Source organism: Ylistrum balloti, unplaced genomic scaffold (genome assembly GCF_031769215.1).
Source record: "Ylistrum balloti isolate Yb309-2 unplaced genomic scaffold, AGI_CSIRO_Ybal_v1 Utg371576, whole genome shotgun sequence".
NCBI classification, from domain to species: domain Eukaryota; kingdom Metazoa; phylum Mollusca; class Bivalvia; order Pectinida; family Pectinidae; genus Ylistrum; species Ylistrum balloti.
Genome location: NW_026782810.1, coordinates 1 through 24,087, shown reverse-complemented (window position 1 = coordinate 24,087; position 24,087 = coordinate 1). Strand labels below are relative to the sequence as shown.

The 24,087-nt window shown below is 36.5% G+C and overlaps 2 protein-coding genes across 2 annotated transcripts; both read left to right on the top strand.

Annotated features, from left to right (window-relative positions):
• Positions 1-731: 731 nt before the first annotated feature.
• LOC132563068 (uncharacterized) lies at positions 732-1,931 on the top strand. The gene has a single exon (XM_060227828.1). It carries the CDS (start codon positions 732-734, stop codon positions 1,929-1,931), a length of 1,200 nt encoding a protein of 399 aa, XP_060083811.1.
• A 20,187-nt stretch (positions 1,932-22,118) lies between these two features.
• LOC132563067 (uncharacterized) lies at positions 22,119-22,663 on the top strand (the record flags this gene model as incomplete). Its single annotated transcript, XM_060227827.1, has 1 exon — positions 22,119-22,663. A coding segment is annotated over exon 1 (545 nt), but the record flags the coding sequence as incomplete, so codon positions are not given.
• Positions 22,664-24,087: the final 1,424 nt, after the last annotated feature.

Below are 24,087 nucleotides of genomic sequence, written 5' to 3'. Positions count from 1 at the left end.
AACAAACTGTTTTCACATCGCTTACTGTGAAGGCCACCCTGGCGCCCGTGAGCAGTGTCGTCACGCTTGGATGAGTCTATATCTGTAGTGCAATAACCAGGTAAAAATATGATACATTAATAAATAAACTGTGTTTCTTATTGGAACAAATGTTTTGGTTAGTTTAACTTTGTATGTAAAAGAGAGCGACAGGTGTTTACAATGGCTTCGTCCAGCAAGAATCGTTAACAACTGGCAAATGATGAAAAATATGTCCTTATTAAAGCTGTAGATAGACAACTAAGCTGTTTGTAATGAAATGTTATTAAATAAAGAATGTATATATATGCTTTGTTTCATCATTTACATGTGATAGGCCTGGATGATGGAAAAAGCTTATACTGGTTAATTTGAAACCTGGTTAATTTGAAGTATTTCTTATTCCCCGAGGATTTCAATAAAACCGGGTTCGACTGTATGATTGTGCGTATTTCTTTTTCTGTTGGAAGATCATACCTCCGAACTCGACTTTATCTTTATAAATATCACAGAAGTTTTCCTTTTTAAACGGACAATTTCGTTTGAGAAATTATTCCACTGTTTTATCAGCTTATCAAAGAATCAACGTCAGTTCAATGTTATGTGATATGTGTAACATACTTGTCTCATTTAGGTAAATTAAAGACGTATGCCAAAGTATCGAAAAAGGGAAGTCTAATTTCTTTTACATTTTTGTTTTGCAGTAAAGCACCATGACTAAGTCCAGCTGTGGAAGTATGTGTCCGCGTGCCAATTGTCAGCTCAGTTTGCTGTTTTTAACGAGTGCCTTAGTGTACGTGATTCTTTATTATCCCTTCGTCATGAAGACAAACTCTATCGCAAAAATGAATAAAGGCACCATCAACAACATTAAAAATTGGTGGAAACAGACGGAGGGCTGGAAACAGTTGAATTTGAGTAGCCGCTCTGAACGTGATGTTGCCAATACTGACGGTGACCTTGAAAAGACGGAAGTTTTGACATCGAGGAGGAACTTTGACCTCGATAGAAGGGTGACTAAAGGGTCAATGTTACATTTTCAATCATTTAAGAACATCTCCAAACATCGGGGTGTTGAAAATAAATCGGAATTACTTCTGACTTTGTTCACGTCGTGGCATACAAAGCCGGAAAAGTACATATGTTACAACAATACAATTCGTAATTGGAGTGAATTCAAACCGTTTATACAGACGATCCTCTTCACGAATGAGGTTTCACAGACAAAAGAGGCTTTGAGAAAAGGTTGGGACGTTCTTCCTGTTAAAATAGCAGCAAATGGAGTACCTATTCTCAAATATATGTACATAGATGCCATCGAAAGGTACGATTCTCCATACTATGCTTACTCTAACGGTGACATATTGTACTCTTATTCACTGATAGACACATTGAGGGCTGTGATGAATTCCTCTCTACTACCTAGCGACAGGCTAATCATGGTAACTGGTAGAAGAACAAATGTAAAGAATGTAATGTCAGATGAAGTCAGAACGGTAAGAGATATAGAGAAGACAGCCCATAGGCGTGGGAAGCTATTTGCTGTACATGCCGAAGATTACTTCATAACTTCGGCAAGTTACCCATGGGTGAATATACCGGAAGTCATCATTGGCCGGACAGCTTATGATAACTGGTTGGTATTGAATGCAAGGCAACAAAACCACGTTACCATAGACGCCACTAATACGTTAGTGGCCCTCCATCAATCCACACAGGCGGGTGACTATGAAGGAAAAAAGGCAAATCATTCTGCGTACAATTCTAATCTCTTACGTCAAATGTACAAACATATACGGTACGTTGCTGGTTTCACGTCTTGTGCAGGATATTACACACTCTATCATGGCAACCATCAGATACAACTTATGAAAAGAAAAGAACTTCCAAAGTGGTGTTACCCTGTGTGGTAATTGTGAAATGTTTATTTAACAAACAATTACCACATTGCAAAGTATTTTACAGGAACAATAATAACGTGTCTCTTTCTAAATAGAGTGACACATGGATGTAAGTGCCACCGTAGGACATTCTCTGGGTTCCGGATAAATGAAAAGTTTCCAGTTGCTTAATTGATCAGGATTGTGTTTACTATATATAATATTATAATAGATTCTCGTTCCCTGAATAGGTAAATCCACGTTTTTCCCAATTGTAAGATTCCCTTGTCTCATCCTAGGTTTGCCACAGCTACACGTGCTATTTGCACGTTCTGAAGACAACTTATGCGACGCCGGTAAACCTCGTGTTTGACAACTTAATAATCTTCCTCCTCGGGTGGAAATCCCCCTATCCCACCCTAAAGAAGGTGAACGATTATATTATATCTCACCCATGGGTATAGAATTTGGGTTCAGAGCCTAAACAAAGCCCATGTTTTAACTCAAATTCTATACCCCTGCTTGGATAGAATATTTTCAACCAATATATACATGTACATGTTTGACTCTGTTACTCTTTGTTTTTAATTGTTAATTCAGATAATACTGCCGTTCATTAAGGATCAGTACTATGTATATTTATTCTAAGCCGTTTTTTTTATATTTGTCTCGTGTTCGGTCAGTTTGTTTTTCCCTTTATTCCCATCTTTATTATGTGGTAGTTTAGAAACTTTAAAACGACATATAAGTAAAAATGTAGAAGAAATCAAATCATCTTCCAAAAAGAAAACTCCCTTCGTCTAGGACGCGTCAGTGATACTGCATAATACAACTGCTTCGTCCGTCTAGGACGCGTCAGTGATACTGCATAATACAACTGCTTCGTCCGTCTAGGACGCGTCAGTGATACTGCATAATACAACTGCTTCGTCCGTCTAGGACGCGTCAGTGATACTGCATAATACAACTGCTTCGTCCGTCAGTGATACTGCATAATACAACTGCTTCGTCCGTCTAGGACGCGTCAGTGATACTGCATAATACAACTGCTTCGTCCGTCTAGGACGCGTCAGTTATACTAAGAGCCTATAAGTACATTTGTAGATGAAGAGGTACCCAATATTTCGGTATATTAGACAGATACTTTAGACATTGGATGTGTGGTCTAATTTTGCCGTTTTGTTGAAATAGTATATTTGTCATTTCGTATATCTCTTTAATCTAATCTCTTTAGAAAAGCGTACAGTGTAACTTATACTAGTGTTGTCCAGTTTTTTTTAATATTTACTTTTTTTTCAATTTTAAACATTGAAGTATACAAATATCAACAAAAACACTAACATCCATTCATCCATCACCCACCCGTCCATCATCATCATCATCATCATCATCATCATCATCATTCACATCCGATAATGTACATAGTTATCCTCATCAATATTCACATTAAAACATGCACCTCAATATCATAAAAAAACATGTCCATCATCATTAACATGTCTTCATGTTACATATTCTTAGTTACTATACGTTATAACTACATGCCATTCACAACCTCATCTCACATACTCGCACACCCACACCTGCTCACACATACTCATCACACAGAGACAGATACACAAAATAGGCAAAGAGAGGGAGAGAGAGAGAAGATGGAAATAGAGAGGGGTAGGAGAGAGAGAGAGAGAGAGAGAGAGAGAGAGAGAGAGAGAGAGAGAGAGAGAGAGAGAGAGAGAGAGGGGGGGGGGGGGGGGGGGAGGGTTTGGAAAGACAAGAGTCGATCTGGGAGAGATTCTATCCAAAAAAAAAAAAAGAAAAAAGAAAATAAAATTTTAAATAGATAAAAGAAAATCAGTAAAATTTTAACACATGTATAATTATCAGTAAATTGCAAAAGTCAAAACTCAAGTTTGCCTCGTCTCCTTTGCCATTAGCTATAAACTTCTGACAAATATAAGATTCCTTAATTGAGATAATGAGAGCATTTGGACTTAGCATTTTATGTTGACATCTTGTCTTATATATATAAAATTTGATAATGTCAAAATCTATTACTATTATTACTAAAAATCCCAAATAAAACTTCTTTTTTGTAAATTTTCAAAACTTTCTAAACATTTTTGCACTTCTGGACATTCCTACATAATATGAATGATTGTTTCCCTGTCTAAATTACAAAATAAACAGTGTGGGTTGTTCAATAATCCTAATTTGAACATAAATGAATTTGTTGTTAAAATGTGATGATTTATTCTGTACTGAAACCATTGCAGTTTTGTGTTTTTAGTTGTTCTAAAACAATTATTGTCAATATCCCCCCAATTCAAATCATTTTATTCAAGTTTTTCCTCACATCTTTTTCTACCAGTGGGAATCACACTTTTTTTAAACTAAAAGATTATATATGTCTTTTGTTTCCCCCCCCTTTTTTTTAATAAAATATTCAATATTACTAGGAATGATTGGAAAGGATTGTGAGCTATATTCATATTCAGATCTGGCTAAAAATGACTTAATAGCCGACACTACACCATGATATTGAAGGAAGTTTGTATTAACATTATAAATTTGATTAAAATCATCTAATGTATAAAAAATGCCATTAGAAAAATCCTGAAACAGATCATTTATTATAACCACCCCTTTATTAAACCATGTCTTGTAGAATGTACTCTTTTTCCCAATCACTAAGTCTCTACTAAACCATATAGGAGTTTTCTAGATATTTTTTTCTTGTTTTTACACCACCACTCTTTCATTGAAACTTATCCAAGCTTTAAAAACATCACTCCAGAATTTGTTGAAAGTTGAAAAGTGTTGAGTTTAATTTATCCAAGAAACTATTATCAGGATTTGGCAAAGACACAAATAAGTGGTTAAACTGTGATATCATTAATGATTTGATAAGATGAATTCTGCCTATGGGAGTAAGAGATTTTTGTCATAATTCAATTCAGGAATTACATGTAGATCAACGCTAAATTCTATTCCTAGAAGTATAAATTTGACTACTCCCCACTTCAGTTTCAACTCTGGTAATAGAGTCTCCTTTCTTTAGCCAATGGTCAGTGTTGTTTGTATTGTGTTTTTGGTCATTTTGGCGCGTTATTTGGCACTCCGACTATAGACACTTGACTGACAAGATGAAATTTTGAAAGATTATTAAAAGTTAATATACATCGTCAGCTGTCAATGTGATCCCTCTGCCCTGTTCCACAAATAGGGTAAAAGTAAAGTCTATAATATATTGGAGAAACCCTTGCGAACTGAGTTTCTTGGTGTGTATACAACAAAAAGGCAACACTACTACTATGGAGGCTCTAGAGGTCCGATTTATGATCGACGAGAAGTGCTCAGTCAATTTGAGAGCTGCCGCATGTGTATAATGTGTTTCATTTGTCAGCGTCGAGCTGTCAAAAATAAGTGCAGAGTTGGAATTTTGAGATATAACGTCTGCTGTGTGTGCTATCCTATTTCTACCTGTGTTCGCACCTGTGTGACGTCACGTCGACCAGCTATATGTTACACTTGTGACCTGCTACGGATATAAGTAAGTTATATCCATTGACTTTCCTATAATCTATAGACTTTTCCTGACCCGCGAAGAAGCCGTGAAAATTTTGTCGTCCGAGTGAGAAAAAAACAACAACCCCAAAACATTGACTCTTATTTAATAATCTTGAATTTATTGTGATTTTTCATGTAAAATTGTGTCACATTCTTATTTTTCCTTGCGTAAACTTTGATATAGATTTCATGTACTGATTTATTCATATATTGACACCGTATTGGTGTATACTGCTGTTTTTTTAAATATATATTTATGTTGTGTTGGGTTATGACATTGTGAGCATGTGTAACGTTAGTATCTAGGGAGCATAGTATTTTTGAAGGCATAGATTTATAGTGTTTTTTTGTGAACGTTTAGATAGATTTGTACCTTATATCCCCCCCCCAACGGAAGCAAAATCCCCACCGATGGATATAACTATTACTAATATCATTATTTGAAGTATTAATCCAGTATAAACTGACTTGACATTGACATTTACTTGAATTTTTTGACATTCGGCAATTTTTGTGATATCGTTTGTGTTGTTGTTCTTAGAAATTATTCCTTTTAGTTGATACTTTTGGCAATGTAGGTTACCTAGTTCAGTGTGGAGGTTTTGGTTTCTTTGTAGTCTCACTAGGCTGGTATTTTTCAGCCTTTTGTTTTCTTAGTTGTGTTAGAAGGATAGTGTTTTGAGTTCCTAGTTTCAGGTTCTTAGTTTATATATACTTATATTAGTTTTGGTTATTCTTATTACTTTTCGATTTTTTTTATTTCAGTCCAGTGTGTCGACGTGGTATATATAGTGTATGGTTCATTAACATTTTGTATTAGTTATTTCTTAATTTGTAGGTTTGACAGGACATCAACCGATAACGATTAGGCCAAACACTGAAGTGATTGTAGTTGGATTCTTGGACAAGGAGTTACCATACCAACCAGTTTGTGCTTTAATACAGCCAACGTCCAAATCATCAATACCTGAGGACAATACGCCCACAGTCGTACCTTATAAATACAAGGATACAGGAATGTTTTCAGTTGGGATTTCAAACCTGTCAACACGTACTGTTACTATTCAGCCTCGTTCTGTACTTTGCGAGCTACATTTAGGATGTTGAGCAGCTACAAGAACCTGAGAAGTCCGAAGATGTTCTACAGAAGGTGGAATTGTATACGGAAGGTTTATCTGAAGGGCAAATACAGATAGGAAATGAGGTACAGACGGGTCCCTCCCAGCATGTACCAGGAAGTACGTGATCCTCTGCAACAGCTACTGGCAGCTGGAGTGATTAAGACATCACATTCCCCATGGTCGTCAAGTGTGGTCCTAGTGAGGAAGAAAGATGGATCACTTAGGATGTGCGTAGACTACCGACAGTTAAATGGAAAAACCATTAAAGAAGCTTACGCCCTTCCTAGAATCGACGACATTTTAGATTCATTAGCAGGGAACAGCTATTTTACAGTGTTAGCCATGAAGAGCGGCTATCACCAGACTGAGATTGCAGAGGAACATAAAGAACGGACGGCGTTTACTGTATGCCATTTGGACTGGTGAATGCGTCAGGAACATATCAGCGGTGCATGGAAATGATCTTAGGATATTATCACATTCAGATCTGTTATATATACTTGGACGATTTGATAATATTTGCTCCAACTTTTGAGGAACAATTACGCCTATTGGACATGGTACTATCTCGACTGCAGAATTCAGGGCTTAAGCTTTCGGCGAAGAAGTGCTCGTTTTGCCAGCCCAAGGTAAGGTACGTTGAACACATTGTGTCAGAGAGCGGGTTTGAGCCAGATCCGGCCAAGATTGAGAAGGTTGCTAATTGGGATTGTCCTACAACACTAGAGGAAGTACGGACGTTCCTTGGTTTTCTTGGGTATTACCGCCGATTTATCAAGGACTTCGCTAAGATTGCCAAGCCACTGAATGATCTCATACCACCGTCGACACCCTGCAAAAATTCCAAGAAAAAGAAGAAACCACCAGATCGAAAACCATGGACATGGGGTGAGAAGGAAGAGAATGTATTCCAGTCTTTGAAGGAAAAGGCTATTACTTTTATTATTTAAAAGGCCTATACTTGGCTACCCAGATTTCACCCTGTCCTTTGAACTGCACACCGATGCTTCATTGCTTGGATTAGGAGCGGTGTTATATCAGAAGCAGGATGGACATTTACGTGTCATAGCTTACGCCAGTAGAGAACTCAATAAGTCTGAACGAAACTATCCTTCGTACAAACTGGAATTCCTTTTGTTAAAGTTGGCAGTTTGTGAGAAGTTCCGAGACTACCTAGCCGGACAGAAGTTTACTAGTGTCACAGACGACAACCCTCTCACGTACGTACTATCGTCCGCCAAATTGGATGCCACTTCGCAAAGATGGGTTGCGACACTTGCAGCGTTTGACTTCGACCTATTGTATAAGCCAGGAAAAAAAGAACAACGACGCTGATAGCATGTCTCGTCATCCGGGACTCAAGGCAAGATCTGAGGAACTTGATAAAGTTGCCGAGAGCACTGTGAAGGAAATCTGTAACTCTGCTGGCAAGGTACCTTACGTAGAGAGCCTGTCAATGTCTATTTATACCGCAGATGTTTTCAGCAACAACTTCGTGAATGTTACCTCTACAGAGAGGGAGAGAAGCAACGAGAAGACCCTGACATCAGATGGTGCTTGGAAGCGAAGGGAAAATAGCAGAAACCACAGAAGAAGGAAATCCCTCAGAATTAGAACAGCTAAACTTTATAACGGAATTTTGATTACTTACAGATGAAGGGAACAGTTTTACATCGAATCACCAACACTGAAGAGGGCATGAAAGATCAAGTAGTTATTCCTAGCAGCTGTAGATTGTCCATTCTCAAGATGTTGCATAACGATATGGGTCATCAGGGCCGAGATAAGACGTTAACCCTGACTAGAGATAGATTTTACTGGCCAGGAATGGTCAAGGATGTGGAGGATTATGTCAGGAGATGTGATCGTTGTATTAAGCAGAAGGTTACGGACAACAGAGCTCCACTTGTGCCTATCGTTTCCCATGAACCTCTTGAAATCGTCTGTATGGATTATTTGAGTCTGGAGAAATCCAAAGGAGGATATGAGAATGTTCTCGTGATCACCGATCACTTTACCCATTATGCTGTGGCAGTACCAACTAGAAATCAAACAGCAAGGACCACAGCGGATGCATTCTACCATCATTTTATCAACCATTACGGCATTCCCAAACAGATCCACTCAGACCAGGGGAGAAATTTTGAAAGTACTGTCATCAAAGAACTATGTAACATCACTGGGATGAAGAAGAGTTACATCACACCATATAATCCAATGGGTAACGGAGCTTGCGAAAGATTCAACAGGACGTTATAAGGAATGCTTGGAACTCTAGAGGATGAGCAGAAGAAAGACTGGAAGGCCCATATCGCAAGCTTGGTCCATGCTTATAACTGTACGCGGCAAGAAAAAACTGGCCAAAGTCCATATTATCTCATGTTTGGAAGAGAACCTAACATAAGAAGGAAATAAAGAGAATGTTACGGTTTACGCAGAGAAACTGAATGCTTAAGGCAGCTTATGGTTCAGCGAGAAAGCATTCCATGAAGGCTAACGAAAGTCAGAAAGCAAACTACGACCGTAGAGTTCGGGGTGCTGTCTTACAAGAAGGAGACCGAGTGCTTGTGCGAATTTTATCTTTTTATAGGAAGCATAAACTGGTAAATCGATGGGAGGAAGATGCGTATATAGTTGTCTCGCGGCCCAACAAAGATATCCCAGTTTATGTGGTGAAGAAAGAATCTGGAGAAGGACGTCAACGCATTCTACACAGAAATTTTCTACTTCCCATAGGACTGACTTCGGAGGATAACGACACTTCCGCTCCCAACAGGCCTATTCCGGCTCCACGATCATTCCTGACTCGGGGGACGACTGTACCATTGTCTGACAGAAACGAGGATGTTGATTAAGATAATGATTCAGCTATATTGGTCTCGTACCCGACCGATGGTATTATAGCTGACGACGAAGTAGCAGAGATGGATGGCCCGGGCGACATCGAGGAGGTCTCTGATGATGAGATAGAGGGGGACGCCCGAGAGATGTCAGAACTGCAGTTCGATGAACCGGAAATGGAGATATCGGAACAGGAAGTTGTCGAGGCAGAACAGGAAGTGCAAGGATCGGGAGAACTACAACCGGAGGTACAGGAGGAAAGGAATGATGACGAAACGGAAAGACAACAACCGGAAATAGAGAAAAGAAGCGACAGACCGACTCGAAACCGGAAAACACCGAGCTGGATGACCAGTGGTGATTATGTGTTGTGTCAGCAACACATAGCCTGACTGGATGGTAAGAGCTAGTTATCTGCGGGATTTATTTCAGTAGGTACCAGACTGTAAGACTGAATATGTTCGGCAATTTGTCGTATTGTCACTACGTAGATATGTCATTTGTATCGTTTGATTTATTTTCACAGGCGCAGTAAGTTGTTATTGGTCCTGAGTACGCAGAAATTGCGATCATTTTGATATATTTGCTTTTCTTATAACTTTGTTTTCAGGCTCCAGTTGTTACATTTTTTTATTTTCAGATAATTTTAATCGAGGACGATATTTAGATGTTAGATTTTATTGTGTGTTCTTAGTTACACTAGTTACTTTGTTAAGTAGCTTTTTACACAAGTTAGCTTAAGGGGTCTTCACAAACTCTTTTGTATTGCCCTTTAATCTTGTGCACCTTATATATGTCGTAGCATGTTTTCATCAACTTCTTGCCTGGTGGTAGACTTAGAATTATACGTGTAAATGTAAGTTGGGCTATTCACTTTCTCATTTGGGGATATTTTCGGCTTTGATTTGACATGGGCTATTAAATTCTTGGGGAATTTTACCCCGAATCTCATAATAATAGATAGTCTTGTACAGATATGACTCAGCTTCTCTCATATCACTGAGAGCCTAGCGGGACATGTTCAGCTTCTCTAAGATAATTGAAGGCTAGCTAGTACAAGATTATCGTCTATTCGTGAACAGGATATTCTCAAGTTCACAAGTATGTTACAAAGCTTCTCTCTAATCATTGAGGGCCTAGCCAGACATACTCAGCTTCTCTCATATCTTTGAGGGCCTAGCTGGTGCTTGAGTATAACTTATATTCATTTATGCTGGCTTTCCTATTTTCATCGGGAAGGTTCTTCAGTTTTATTATTTTTTTTAATTTATTCACTAAGATTGTAGTGTAGAGTGAGTAGCCCCTAACATGCCAAAATTATCTGTATTGTTTGCATAAGTGGTAAATAAACTATGTACTGTACTCTGTAATGTGCGTTAGATGTATATAAACTTTCTTCTTCTTTGACTTTATTCCTCCAGAAATGAAGAGTACATTACAAATTTAAGACAAAGAATCAAAAAATTAATACAAATATATAAGGTACATACAACATTAATGACAATTAGGAATAGTACTTAAACGAAAATAGCCATGGAAAAATATATGAAATGGGAAAATAATTTAGAGACAATAATACAATATATATATACATATATATAAGAAGTATTCCATTTGAATGCAAATAAGAACATATACAGATTCACTGAAAAGTGAAATCAACAGCTTTAACCGAAAAGCAACAACACTCGTATGCAAACTTTGTGCAATATTCTTCATCTGGGAGTAGTTCCCGTACATCGTCAGGTATGTGTCCTAACATGATACAAATACAGTCCTGTCTTTCTAGATTATCTAGTGTGACGTACAGTTCAACGGGAAAATTGTTAACAATATTTGTGAAAAAATCATCACGCAAAGCAACCAAATCTGGATGCTTACAATCAAGTAAGCAATGTGCTAGAGCGTCCGAAGACCTCCTATTACATTTGGCACATGGCAGCTCACAGTTTGGACTTATTAACCATAATTTTGCCACACTACTACAAATATGAGACTGATACGAGGAAAGCTGTTTCCACAAAAACCACAGAGACGATGGGCGAAGTTCCCCGTGCAAATTTTGGAATCGATGAAAATCAGGACAGCTGAATAAGCGCTCATACCATTCTGATTGTTCATGGGAATGGATGACATTCCTGACAAGAAATTTCCAATACTTCTTAGAAGGGAAAACAGACTCATTCAAAAACGAGTGTAAATACTCTTCTAAACCAAATTTATGAATTATAGACCAGATGTCGTATATGACTCCCTTAACACTTTTATATACAAACATGTGTTTCTGAAACAACCGCAATAAAAATAGTTGTTTTACAGTGGTTGAAGATCTCAGGCGACATAAGGAACCAAAGAATTGGAGTTTAGACTGTTCTACCTTCGCATTTAATGAAGTGAGCCCCAACATACCTAGTGCCATGTCGGAACGAGTTCTGAAAGGGAAACACTGGATAACTTTGGCACAAAAGTGTTGAATGATTTCTAAACGTGACCAATCTTTTAGACTTAATGAAAACCACATTTCCGAGCCAAATAAACCGCACGGAATTGTTACTGAACGAAACAGTTTCAGGCCAATGAGGGGGTTTACCGACTTTCCTAATAGCCCTCCATTTAAAAAATAAAAGCAAGAACTTCTAAATTTGCGGAGTATATTTTCGATATCTGGACGACTAAATTTGAATTTGTCTAGAAATATTCCCACGTGTGTGGTATGTTGGGATTCATTCACAGCCTCACTCCCCAGATACCAGTTACGTGAGGACCTGGCAAAGCTAGTTTTTGACTCGTTAAAAACTATAATACACGTTTTTGAGGCATTATACTTAAACCTCCATCTACAACTATACCTGTAACATATATTCATCAAAATATCCATATTACACTTGTTAAAGGATAGAAGTACAATATCGTCGGCCTGTGTCGGGCAAGTAACGTTTACATCTTCTATCATCAGGGATACATTTGAATTACATAATTCTTCCAACAGATCGTTTATGAATAGTGTATACAGCCATGGTGATAATATACTTCCCTGCCTAGTGCCTTGCTCTATAAGGAATGAATCAGAGACAAATACTTGGTATAAAACCGCACTTTGCATATCACGATACATAGAAGCTAATACTTTGATGAAATTAATATCAAACTTCAGATCAGATAATTTCATAAACAATCCATTGTGCCAAACACAATCGAATGCCTTTGCTGCATCAAGAAAACAAGTGAATAATTTGTTATTTTGTTCACCGGCGTACGTGATCGCTTCATGTATCATGAAAGAGGTCATAGTGCTGCTAACATAAGGCTGAAAACCATTCTGTAGTGGATTAACGACAAAAAGTTTGGTGGACGCAAGTCTCAACAGAAAAAGCCTCTCAAAAACCTTTAAAATTACAGGCAAAAGAGATATTGCACGGTAGCTATTCGGGTCACACTTAGGCTTGTTATTGCCTTTATATAGTGTAATAATTAGTCCCTTTTTAAAGCTTAAGGGAAAAACTCATGAAACATAATAGCATTAAATAATTTCGTCAAACAGTGATACAGATGTTCACCTCCATTTATGAAGTGTTAATAAACTAAGTTGTCATGACCAGGTGCCTTACCTAACGGTAATTTCTTACAAATTGCATTTACTTCATATGCTATAAAGCTTCTGAAATGTGATGATACTGAGGGCTGATCAAGAATAGTTTTCATTTTAGAGTCAACAAACACTTTGAAAGCGTCATCATAATCTGCGCTTTCAGATTGTTTATACAAAGATGAAAAATATGTACCCCAGTGAACCACCAGTTCTTGTGGGTTTCGGACTGTCTGGCCATCGAAAATCATCTCTGCACTCGCTGTGCCCTCACTACGTTTACAGCGACGTTTTACTAGTGTCCAGAATGTTTGCTGATCTACCTCAGCCGCTTCTGCAACGTCATCATTCTGTTTCTGTAGATGTTCCTCTGACAGCCGACGATGAGCCCTACGAAAATTGCACTTTGCTTCTTTATACAGACGAAAGGATTCAGAGTTGTCACCCCGTGGACGACCAAGCTTAACCCAGATACAACGAAGATTCCACATTTTTTTATGTAGGTCCTTGAGTTGGCCTTTCCAATATGGTTTAAGGAACGTACGAAATTTCTTTACAGGTAGAGATGTTAGGGTAGCCTCTTTAATCACTCCAAGGAGATCAGATGTGAAGGTTTCAATTTCGTTACAAGTCGAAATATCACGTTCAGCTAGACCTGAGACACGCAATAGACGTTCAACAGTACTACGATATACATCAGTGTTTCTATTGTTACCAGCTGTGATCCACTTGAAAGATGTTCTTTCCAAAGTGTTTGCGGAATTGGAGTTATGTAAAACTCCCTCTGGAGTACGTATGACACAGAATATGGCTCTGTGATTAGAGACGTCAAGGAAACTGTCGTCAGAAGTTTTACACTCAGTGACCAGATCAATCTTTCCTGAGTCAACCATGACGTAGTCCACTAGGGAGCAAGCGGCATCGTCACCATGCACATAGGAGTTTACAGGCCAAGGCAAGTAGACAGTGTGTTGACAGCAGTTAACTGGTTCAGATCCAAGAAATGTTGCAGAGCAATGCCTTGAGGATTCGGACCGGTACTTACACGAGGACAACTCAGATGGGCATTAAAATCCCCCATAAATAGAACAATTCCACCTGCAGAGAGTCTTGTGTACAGTTCATCGAGCTTGTCAACATATGAGCGGAACAAGTCCATTCCATAACGCATTGTTGGAAAATACACCTGGACTACATAACAGACAGTATCCTCCATGACAACTTTAATTATCGCGATACGATCGTCATCAGAATCAATAACAACTGTCATATCGGATAGACGCTTGCGCCACATCAGCGCAACACCACCTTTACGCGTTCTTCTGTCAGCATGTGGATGTGAGGAGAAATCACATATAACATGAGAATCATATGAATTGTGGATGCTCTGAAATAAGTGGCTGTTTTCCTCAAAGAGCCAGTGTTCCGATATGCCACATATGTCAACATCATGCCGATTCAGTGCGTTGTGGAGATGAAATCCAGGCGAAATAATTCCTGTCGCGTTCCTTGTCATAATGCGGAGATTTCCCATGCATAAAAGGGTAAAAAGACAAAGAACAAATCCGTTCGTATTACGGTCATCTTTTTTGATCGTGCTCTTCTGTACTCTGTGCACTCTCGCCATAGAACCGGGATTGACTCACCCACTTACGACATCGGACTCCCCCAGGCCAGAAATCACGCGATTTTGTTTTGGATACATCACTGGATAAGATGTTGATTCGCGCAGACACGCAGTCACGCATACGACTTTTCAGGAGACGAAGAAATGTTACGTGAATCTGCCTGTCCTCAAGGTACGACCTAATGTCATCCGCAGTGCAGGTATCCGACTTGCCACATAAAAATAAACGTGTGGTCTTTCTCCTTGAGACACCAACAAGGTTCTTTTGGACTAGAGGAACGGCTCGGTTTTGATGCGCTTGCTCTTTACCCAGCTCCTCGGCAAACACTGTAATCGCAGTATCAGCACAAGCCTTGGCCCTGACTGGAGCTTCGGCGACAGAATGTTCCATGTCACGAATACACGATTTAAGAGAAGAAACACAATCTTGAATAGAATTCACAATGGATCTGTGAGAGGTGACATCTCTTTCAACATCATCAATCTTTTCTTGGATCGAGCGAATATCATTGCGTGCAAAGTTACCGCTTGAAAAAAGAGCATCATTGACGCGTTCTACAACTAAACGAATATCGTTGATAGACTGAGTATAACTTGAAAGTTCGACCACAGTAGATTTCCGAAACTTCTCTAGCGTTTTGGATGAAACCAAGTGTAACCGATCAGCGAGAGACTTCGGGGCCGACCCATGTTCAATGTCATCTGCAAACACCTTGTTAATCGTCTCACAGGAGGATTTGACATTTGAGAACAATGTCTGAATATCGGATTTCAACTGTTTCTGGTCAAGTATAACCGAATCAAGACGAGAATTAGTATTATCTTCCAGCTCATGCAATTGCTTGAGCATCAGGGCGATTTCAGTGCGAATAGAAGTGATATCATTGTTAGTGTCATCTGGAGGTTTATCAGGGACCTTTCCGAATTGTGAACGTGGTCTCTGAGAAAACACCTCATTAACTTCACCATCGGAATCACCGTTCAAAAACTGCTGAAGAATAAAACAGTCGCGAGCCAATTTATATTGGGCCGAACTTCTGATGGTTGATTTCCGCGATATGAGATTACTGGACGGACAACCCTTTACGTGGCGTGCCCGGTCGTGCAATACCGATCTGTACCAAAGCAATTTACTCTCCGAGTTGTCAGCAACGAGCAAAATCTTTTGCAAATACTGTTCTCTAGGGAGGAGTATGAGCAGATTATCAAACTGGTCGGAATCATCTTCCATAACTGACTCAGAATTATTGGTGAGAACATAACAGTCAGAACGTTGTTCGCCTGGATAATCTGAATCGAGATCAAACAAAGTCTTTAATTCAGTTTCATCAGGATCGTTCGAAAAGTCACGAGCCATAACGTTGAGATACCACGGACCACCCTAAAACATGTGAGAGTTTTTCTGTCGAAAAAAAAAACTAAAAATTGAGGACGATGTTATCAATGACATCTTATTTACGGCCGTTCACCGACTGCCCAGTGGTCAGCCTGGACATAAAAATATCATCGTACGTTTCTCGGCCCTAATGGACAGGGATTTTGTATTTAGACAAGCTATTTGAAAACTTGAATCGGGGTCAGGATTCTCAGTGGTACCCGACTTACCGCCGTCATTGGCAAAATTTCGACAACAACTATTGACAAAGAGGGGAAAGCTACCAGACGAAGAAAAAAGGAAGACAAAACTTATCTACTTGAAAAACGCGCCTTTCCTGGTACTGGAAAAAAGTAGTAGATTCTAACATCATGTATATATATAACACACGTACACGGGCAATATAGGTGTGTATACGTGAACTTTTCATGCCAATTGACTTTTTTTTTTTTTAATGATAGGATCGGAACTGAGTCCGAAAATGCTCCTAGCACTGGCGAAAACCGAATGGTATATATACATATACATGCAAGGACAGCATAAGTGTATATATACAAAATCTACATAAGCGGACTGTAAATACACGGTCAAAAGTGTTGAAGACAAGTCTTGAATCGAACAAATCTGTTGAGAAAGAAGGAGGGGAAAAAACTGTCTGGGCCTTGGTCTTGAAAAAGTTGATAAAATAATTAATTTTGTTGAAATGAAATGCCATATTTTTAGACATGTTAGTAAAAATATCAATATGTCTTCAGAAATTAATTGAAGTCAAGTCTTCAGTGGAATTAAATACAGTTTTCAGAAATCTTTTTTGCTTTAAACACATTGTACAAGATACGCTATTTAAATTGCTAAAATGAATATTATTTTGTTGAAATGAAAATATATTTAGCAAGATAGTAAAAAATGCCAATGTTATAAATGGTAACCCACGGACGGGTTTTTTTTTTTTTTTTTTTACGAATACCTAGTCTAGTCTTTTTGTGATGAATTACCTCCCTTGGACGTTTTTTACGATTTCCGGATCTTTTGATAGCCTTCCGTTTTCATAATCTATTGTAACCGGAAGTTAAGCATGTTAAACATGTGGTTTCGTCTGTAACAAGAAGTAGGGAGTATCTTCCCTACTCCCTTGGGACAAAAGATAGTCGAATATACAGTAATATGTCAAAGGGAGGTGAAATCAAACTGAAATTTCCATTACTTGTCAGAGGCATAGTTAAATAATGTAGTATGTTAAAATTAACACATGTCAATAATCATGTGAGCTCTAGCAGAACTTTTTTTTTTTTTTTTACATCAATAGACACAGTAAATGTCTAGTATGTTTATATATATATATATTTAGTTGCTAAAATTTTGATTTTTGTTGTGAAATGAAAATGTATTTCGTAATAATAACATGTCTAAACATGGTACAGTATAAAAAATAAGTCTTCTGGGTTAAATTAATATACATCAAAACTTTGATGGAGCTTTATATGTTTATAAATGTAGTTGTAAACAGGAAAAGTCAACTTATATTAAATTCTTGTGTACATGGTACGCCAGTTTCATAAATTCATATTAATGTCTTCTAAATATTCATATGGGGTCACCAGTAGGTAGGATGAAAGCACAATGAGTTTCTTTTATTCTTTTAATATTTGAAATGATTTGTAGCTGGGAGAGTGAGATGAGCCTTTTATGCTCATTGAAGATTAGAAAGGGAAGGATGGGGGGAGGGGATCTTTTTTGTTTTGTTTTTGGAAAACATAGTCTCATATTATGATGTTACGTCACATGGATACATACACTTAATTTCTACCAAAAATGGATATATAGGCACATGCTCAATTTTATTGTTACTTTTAACTGCATCAAATGTAGAATCTTTCGAATACACCATAATGTATTAAACTATGACTGAAGGTCTTAGAATTGGAAGTATAAATTGTAGGGGATTGTCCTCAGATCCATCAAAGCGCAGAGACCTGTTTGAAAGATGTAGAAAAAAATATGATATTACTTTTCTTATAGATACTCATTCTATTCAAAAGGTTGAAAACTTATGGAAAATGGAATGGGGCTATGAAGCCTGGTATAGTTCATATGAGTCAAATAGTAGGGGGGTTGCAATCTTGTTTAAAAATTCTTTTGGTTTTTCATTGTTATCTAAGAAAGAAGACAAAAATGGTAATTTCTTAATTGTAAATATTAACCTTACTTCATGTGATAAAAACTTAACTTTGGTTGCAGTTTATGGACCAAATAATACAGATATCAACTTCTATCATCAACTATCTCACCATCTTGAGCTTTGTGAAAATACATCTTTTATTATAGGTGGTGACTGGAATGCACCACAGGATTATGTTAATGATACTAAAAATTATATAAATAGAAATAATATGATAAACCAGGGTAAAATTATAGATATTATGGAATCTTTTGATCTTGTAGATATCTGGAGAGAACAACATCAGGATGTTAACTTTTATACTTGGCATGGTCCAAATCGAAAACAGGCAAGATTAGATTATTTCTTGATCTCCTCTGATTTAATGTCTTATGTAATAAATAGTGACATAGGTTTGAGCTACAGATCAGATCACAGTCCAATTTTAGTAGTTTTAGAATTTATTAAACAAAAAAGGGGAAAGGTAACATGGAAATTTAATAACAGTTTGCTAAGAGATCCTAATTATGTAAATTTAGTTAAAGAGTGTATAAATAATATAACAGGTCAATATGCAGAAAACCCTGAAGTAGAGAATAAAGATCTGTTAACTTTTACTATTAGTGACTCTTTAGTGTGGGAAACCTTAAAATTTACTATTAGGGGAAAGACTATTGCTTATACAGCACAGAAAAAGAGAGAAAAAGACAGGGAAGAAAAACAGTTAGAAGTTAGGTTAGAAAAATTACAAAAAGCAGAACATAGGAACCCAGAGCTCATTCAGATGGTTGAAAATGAATTAAAACTACTTAGGGAAAGAAAAATTAATGGTATTCTCTTAAGAGCAAAATCAAGATGGAAGGTGGAAGGTGAAAAAGTACAAAATACTTCTGTAATTTAGAGAAGAAACATTTCCAAGAGAAACTTATACCAAAACTTGTCAAAGAGAATGGACAAGAGATCACAAATATACATGAAATAATTTCAGAGCAAAAACTTTATTATGAAAAACTGTATAGCAGGAAAATTTTAGAAAATAATGAACATAACTTTTTTGATGATACAAACCCATTTAATAGAAAACTGTCTGCTGCACAAAGTGATCAATTAGAAGGTAAATTGAAATATCAAGAATGTCTCTTTTCTGTTAAAAATATGAAAAATGACAAATCACCAGGTATCGATGGATACACTGTAGAATTCTATAAATTTTTCTGGTCTGATATAGATAAATTTTTGATACGTTCTCTAAACCAAGCACACACAAATGGTCAATTTTCTGTCTCACAGCGTCGTGGCATGATTACATGTATACCCAAAGAAGGAAAATCAAAATTATATATGAAAAACTTTTTGAATGTTGATTATAAAATAGCATCATCTGTTATTTCTAATAGGTTGAAAAATTTTTTAGATAGTCTTATTAGTGATACTCCGAAAGGTTTTAGAAAAGGCAGATATATTGGAGAATGTACAAGATTAATTGCGGACATATTAGAAAACACTGAAAAAAAATCATATTCCTGGACTTCTTCTATTAATTGACTTTGAAAAGGCCTTTGACTCTTTAAGTTTTGATTTTATTTTTGATTCTCTACATTTTTATGGTTTCGGGCCGTCATTTATTCAATGGATCAGAACTTTTTACAAAAATACTAATTGTTGTATTATGAACAATGGTCATTGTTCAGAATTCTTTGAAGTTCAGCGCGTTGTGAGACAGGGTGACCCTTTGAGTCCATATATATTTATACTATGTGTAGAAATATTAAGTTCAGCCTTAAAAATTAATCCAAATATAAATGGAATTACTATAAATAACTCAGAATATTTAATCAATCAGTTTGCAGATGATACATCCTTTACTTTAAGTGATAACCCATTGTCCCTAGAAACCACACTTAATATTTTGGAAGATTTTGGAAAAGTATCAGGACTTAAAATAAATTTTGACAAAACCCAGGCAATATGGATTGGGGCTAGACGGGGTTGTGGGTTGGAACTTCTACCTGAAAGAAATTTGTTATGGAACCATCAAGGAATTTTTAAACTTTTGGGAATTACTTACAATTTCCAAAAAGAGAACATTTTTGAAGATAATTACTATGAAAAATTGAGAGCAGTGCAAAAATTACTAAAAGATTGGTCATTTAGAAATTTATCCTACATAGGAAAAATTATTATTATAAAAACATTAGCCTTACCTATTTTTATTCAGACATTAACTGTCCTTGCTGACCCTCCTTTACATATAATTAAGGAATTACAAAAATGTTTCTTTACCTTTCTATGGGAGGGAAAACCAGATACAATAAAGAGAAATATTATGTACAGTGATTATAAAAATGGGGTGTTGCATTTTCCACATATTTTGACTTTTTGTCACTCACTTAAGATGTCTTGGATCAAAAAAAAATTTGATACCTCAAACCACTCAGCTTGGAAAACATTACTTATAGATAAACTAGAATTGGTTGGAGGTGTAAATATTTTTAAAATGACAAGGTTAGGATTAACTGAGATATCAAAAATGTTTAATACTTTTTGGAGTGAAGTATTTACAGCTTGATAGATTACTATGGTGTGATTAATGCCATTCCAAGGAACTGGAAAGTAATTCTGCAGAATGTAAATGTTCAAGTACCTATGGTAAATGTTCAATATAGGTTAATTGATTACCTTAATACACATGACAAAGTCACAGAGTACTTCTATCAAATTTTTATTAAATCTGTTTCTGAGAAACCTACAAATAGTCAAAGAAAATGGCAAGAAAACTTTAATACTGACATTAGTGAAGACACTTGGGAGTTAATTTATTTAATATCAAGGGAGATAACTGATGATACAAAACTTCTAACTTTTCAGTATAAAATATTACAAAGGATATTGTATACAAATACAAAGTTAATGAAATGGAAACTTGCAGAAACCGAAAGATGCACATTCTGTAAAAATGAAAGAGAAACGATTATACACCTATTTTGGGAATGTAATGTTGTTAAAACACTTTGGTTTTGGTTAATAGAATTATTAGAAAACAAACACCAATTGTCTTTACCTAGAAATCCAGAAGTCTTTGTTCTTGGTGTAGTAGAAATAGAACACAGATATGAAATCAATTTTTTAATGCTTCTTATGAAATACTTTATATTTTTGTGTAAATTAAAAAATAAAACTAACTATTTCTGAATGCAAGAAATATATTTCTTAATATAAAAAAATAGAGGACATTGGGTTATATAGATACTGCCTTAGAAAACAAGAATTATTCAAAACAAATGGATCTTTATTAATCAGTTAATAAATTAGTGAATTATCGTATTCCAACGTATTGTTAACACAGTGTCAACAAGTATGTACTTTTTTGTTTTCATATGCACTGTAATATTTTATATTATATGCATTAATTTTAGATACAAGTACAATGTATGACGTGTAGTTATGCATGTGATGTGATTGATGTAAGTGACTATTGATAAAAACCTGAATAAAAAAAATAAATAACGTTGAGATACCCTTTGATGACCGTGAGGCAATTTGATCATAGAGGGTTGCAATGCGTTTATGTAAACCTTGATAGAATTACAAGCACAAATGTTCATGAAAGTCATTAGATATATAATACTTTATACCAGATAAGGTTCTCATATCACGCGATAAAGCTGTAAACACATGTACATGATAAACAGCAAACGACACAGTTTGTGGGAACCTATTTCACAGCGTGCGCGTCGAGTAAACTAATACAGGTGTGACCAGGTAAGATTTGTAATCACGCCTTCGATAAGGAAAACCCGTCACACCAATCGGGAACCCTCGGCACTTTCCGCAAGCGAGAAAACACCTCGGGAGTATTAGGCGGAGTAATACAGCCAAATTTTGTCCAAAAAGGCCTTCCGGTGGAAGGATCAACAAGTTAGTCGCCGGTTTTCATTTTCCAATATGGCTGACTTTTTTACTTGTATAGAGTTTGCAAAAACGCATCTTAATTTCAAGCACGAGTTGAAGGAAAAACAGGTACAGACGCTCCAGAATCTCTATGAGGGACGTGATGTTATAAGTGTGCTTCCTACTGGTTACGGAAAAAGTATTATTTTTCAGTTATTGCCATGGTTGTTCCAGCGAAAATATGACTCCTCTACACCATGCATAGTATTAGTCATTTGCCCCTTAAACAGTATCATGGAGGACCAAGTGATGGGGTTAAGGGAAAGGGGGATATCAGCGTGTTATATCTCTGGATCCGTTGGCAAGACATTTATGACGAAGGCTGGGTTTGACTATGACAGTTCCGAGGACGAAGACGAATCAGCATGGACAATAAAAGACGTCTCATTCAAAGACATATCCGACGGGAAATATAATATAATATATGCCCACCCAGAATCTGCCCTCTGCAAGAAGATGTACTCTGTCTTCAGATCAGCCCTATATCAAACCAAGATATGTTGTGTAGTTATAGATGAAGTCCACATGGTCTCAGAATGGTAGGTGTCATTATTAGACGAACACTGTGATCATCAAATTGTTTTCAAGGGTCATTTTCCAAATGTTTTCCCAAGTCAGTGAGTCATACAATGTAAAATTAACTATTTCTAGAAATTCTATGGGTCCTTTCAACTTTTTATGAGTACAGGATTCGGAATGCACATGTAGATCTATCACTGATATTAGTTAAGCCTTGCCAACTGGAGGTCTACTGATAATATGTAAACATAACTTTAATTTATACTATATTATTGATTTCCATAAAAAATAACAAAGTTCATATATCTTATACCAAAATGAAGCTAAGGTCATTCCCTTTCCGGCGATTTATTCGTGATATTAATGTTGTGATTAGAACAGCTAGAAGTTTTGTAACCCTAGTGAATACTAGCTGCAAATATACCTCTCGGCTAGAAAGAACTTCTCTTAGGCTGGATTGGTTGAGCGTCAGACTAGTAAGGCAGTTGTCCCGGGTTCAATACCCAGCGGAGGCAGTAAAATAGTACTTGTTTAATTTCATTAGCTCTGCTACAGTTATTGATTCACCTGTACCTTTTTCTCCCTATAACATTACTTATCCCAAGCCCTTCAGACCTTCAATCAGCATGTCCTAATTCTATTGTTAGAAACAAAGTGATGTCACTGTGAAAAGTCTTATCAAACAGCTCCAGTGCACAAATCTATCTACCAGGTCAGGATAAAGAAACCACAACTTTGGTAGACTACATAAACTAGCTTATATAATTATCTTGTATATGCCAGTTTCAGTATCGATTTGTTACTTGAAAAGGGCAAAAATAGAAACATTTGATTTTGAATTCACCCATGAATAGATAAATACTGTTTTGATATGTAATTTATTAAAAGTAATAAGACCTTGCACAGTTATAACACATCAGTTTCCATGACCTGTATCCATTCAATAATTATCTCAACTCAAGTTTTTCCAGATCTATTCAACTGTCTATGTACTTTTGTGGATTTGTATGGAGACAAAGAGATTTCTGAAAAAACAACACTATATAATTTTGCAGTGTGATATTAGTTTTATCAAAAGATTGATATTAATGAAGTGAAGATTACTTTTTTTTGCTAAATTGGCATAAAATCCAATGCATAATTTGACATAACATAAATGTTTATGATATATACAATGCATCATGATCACTATCCCCATATATAAGAAAAGCTTTTGTCTTTTATTTGCATTTTGGTCTTTGACTTACTATAGGTTGCGTATTAATAGATTACTAAGTTTACTAAATAGTTTACTACGATACATGCTTATGGTATTTATCTGTAAAACAATGATACATATATAATACTAATGCAATCACACTCACCATCAAGTAGTACATCGAATATCATTCTTCCATTAAAAAAATATGAACAATTTACTAAATCATTATGACACAGTTGTCAA

Coding starts and splice junctions, on each gene's coding strand:
- LOC132563068 (XM_060227828.1), top strand. CDS start 732: ATGACTAAGTCCAGCTGTGGAAGTATGTGTCCGCGTGCCAATTGTCAG.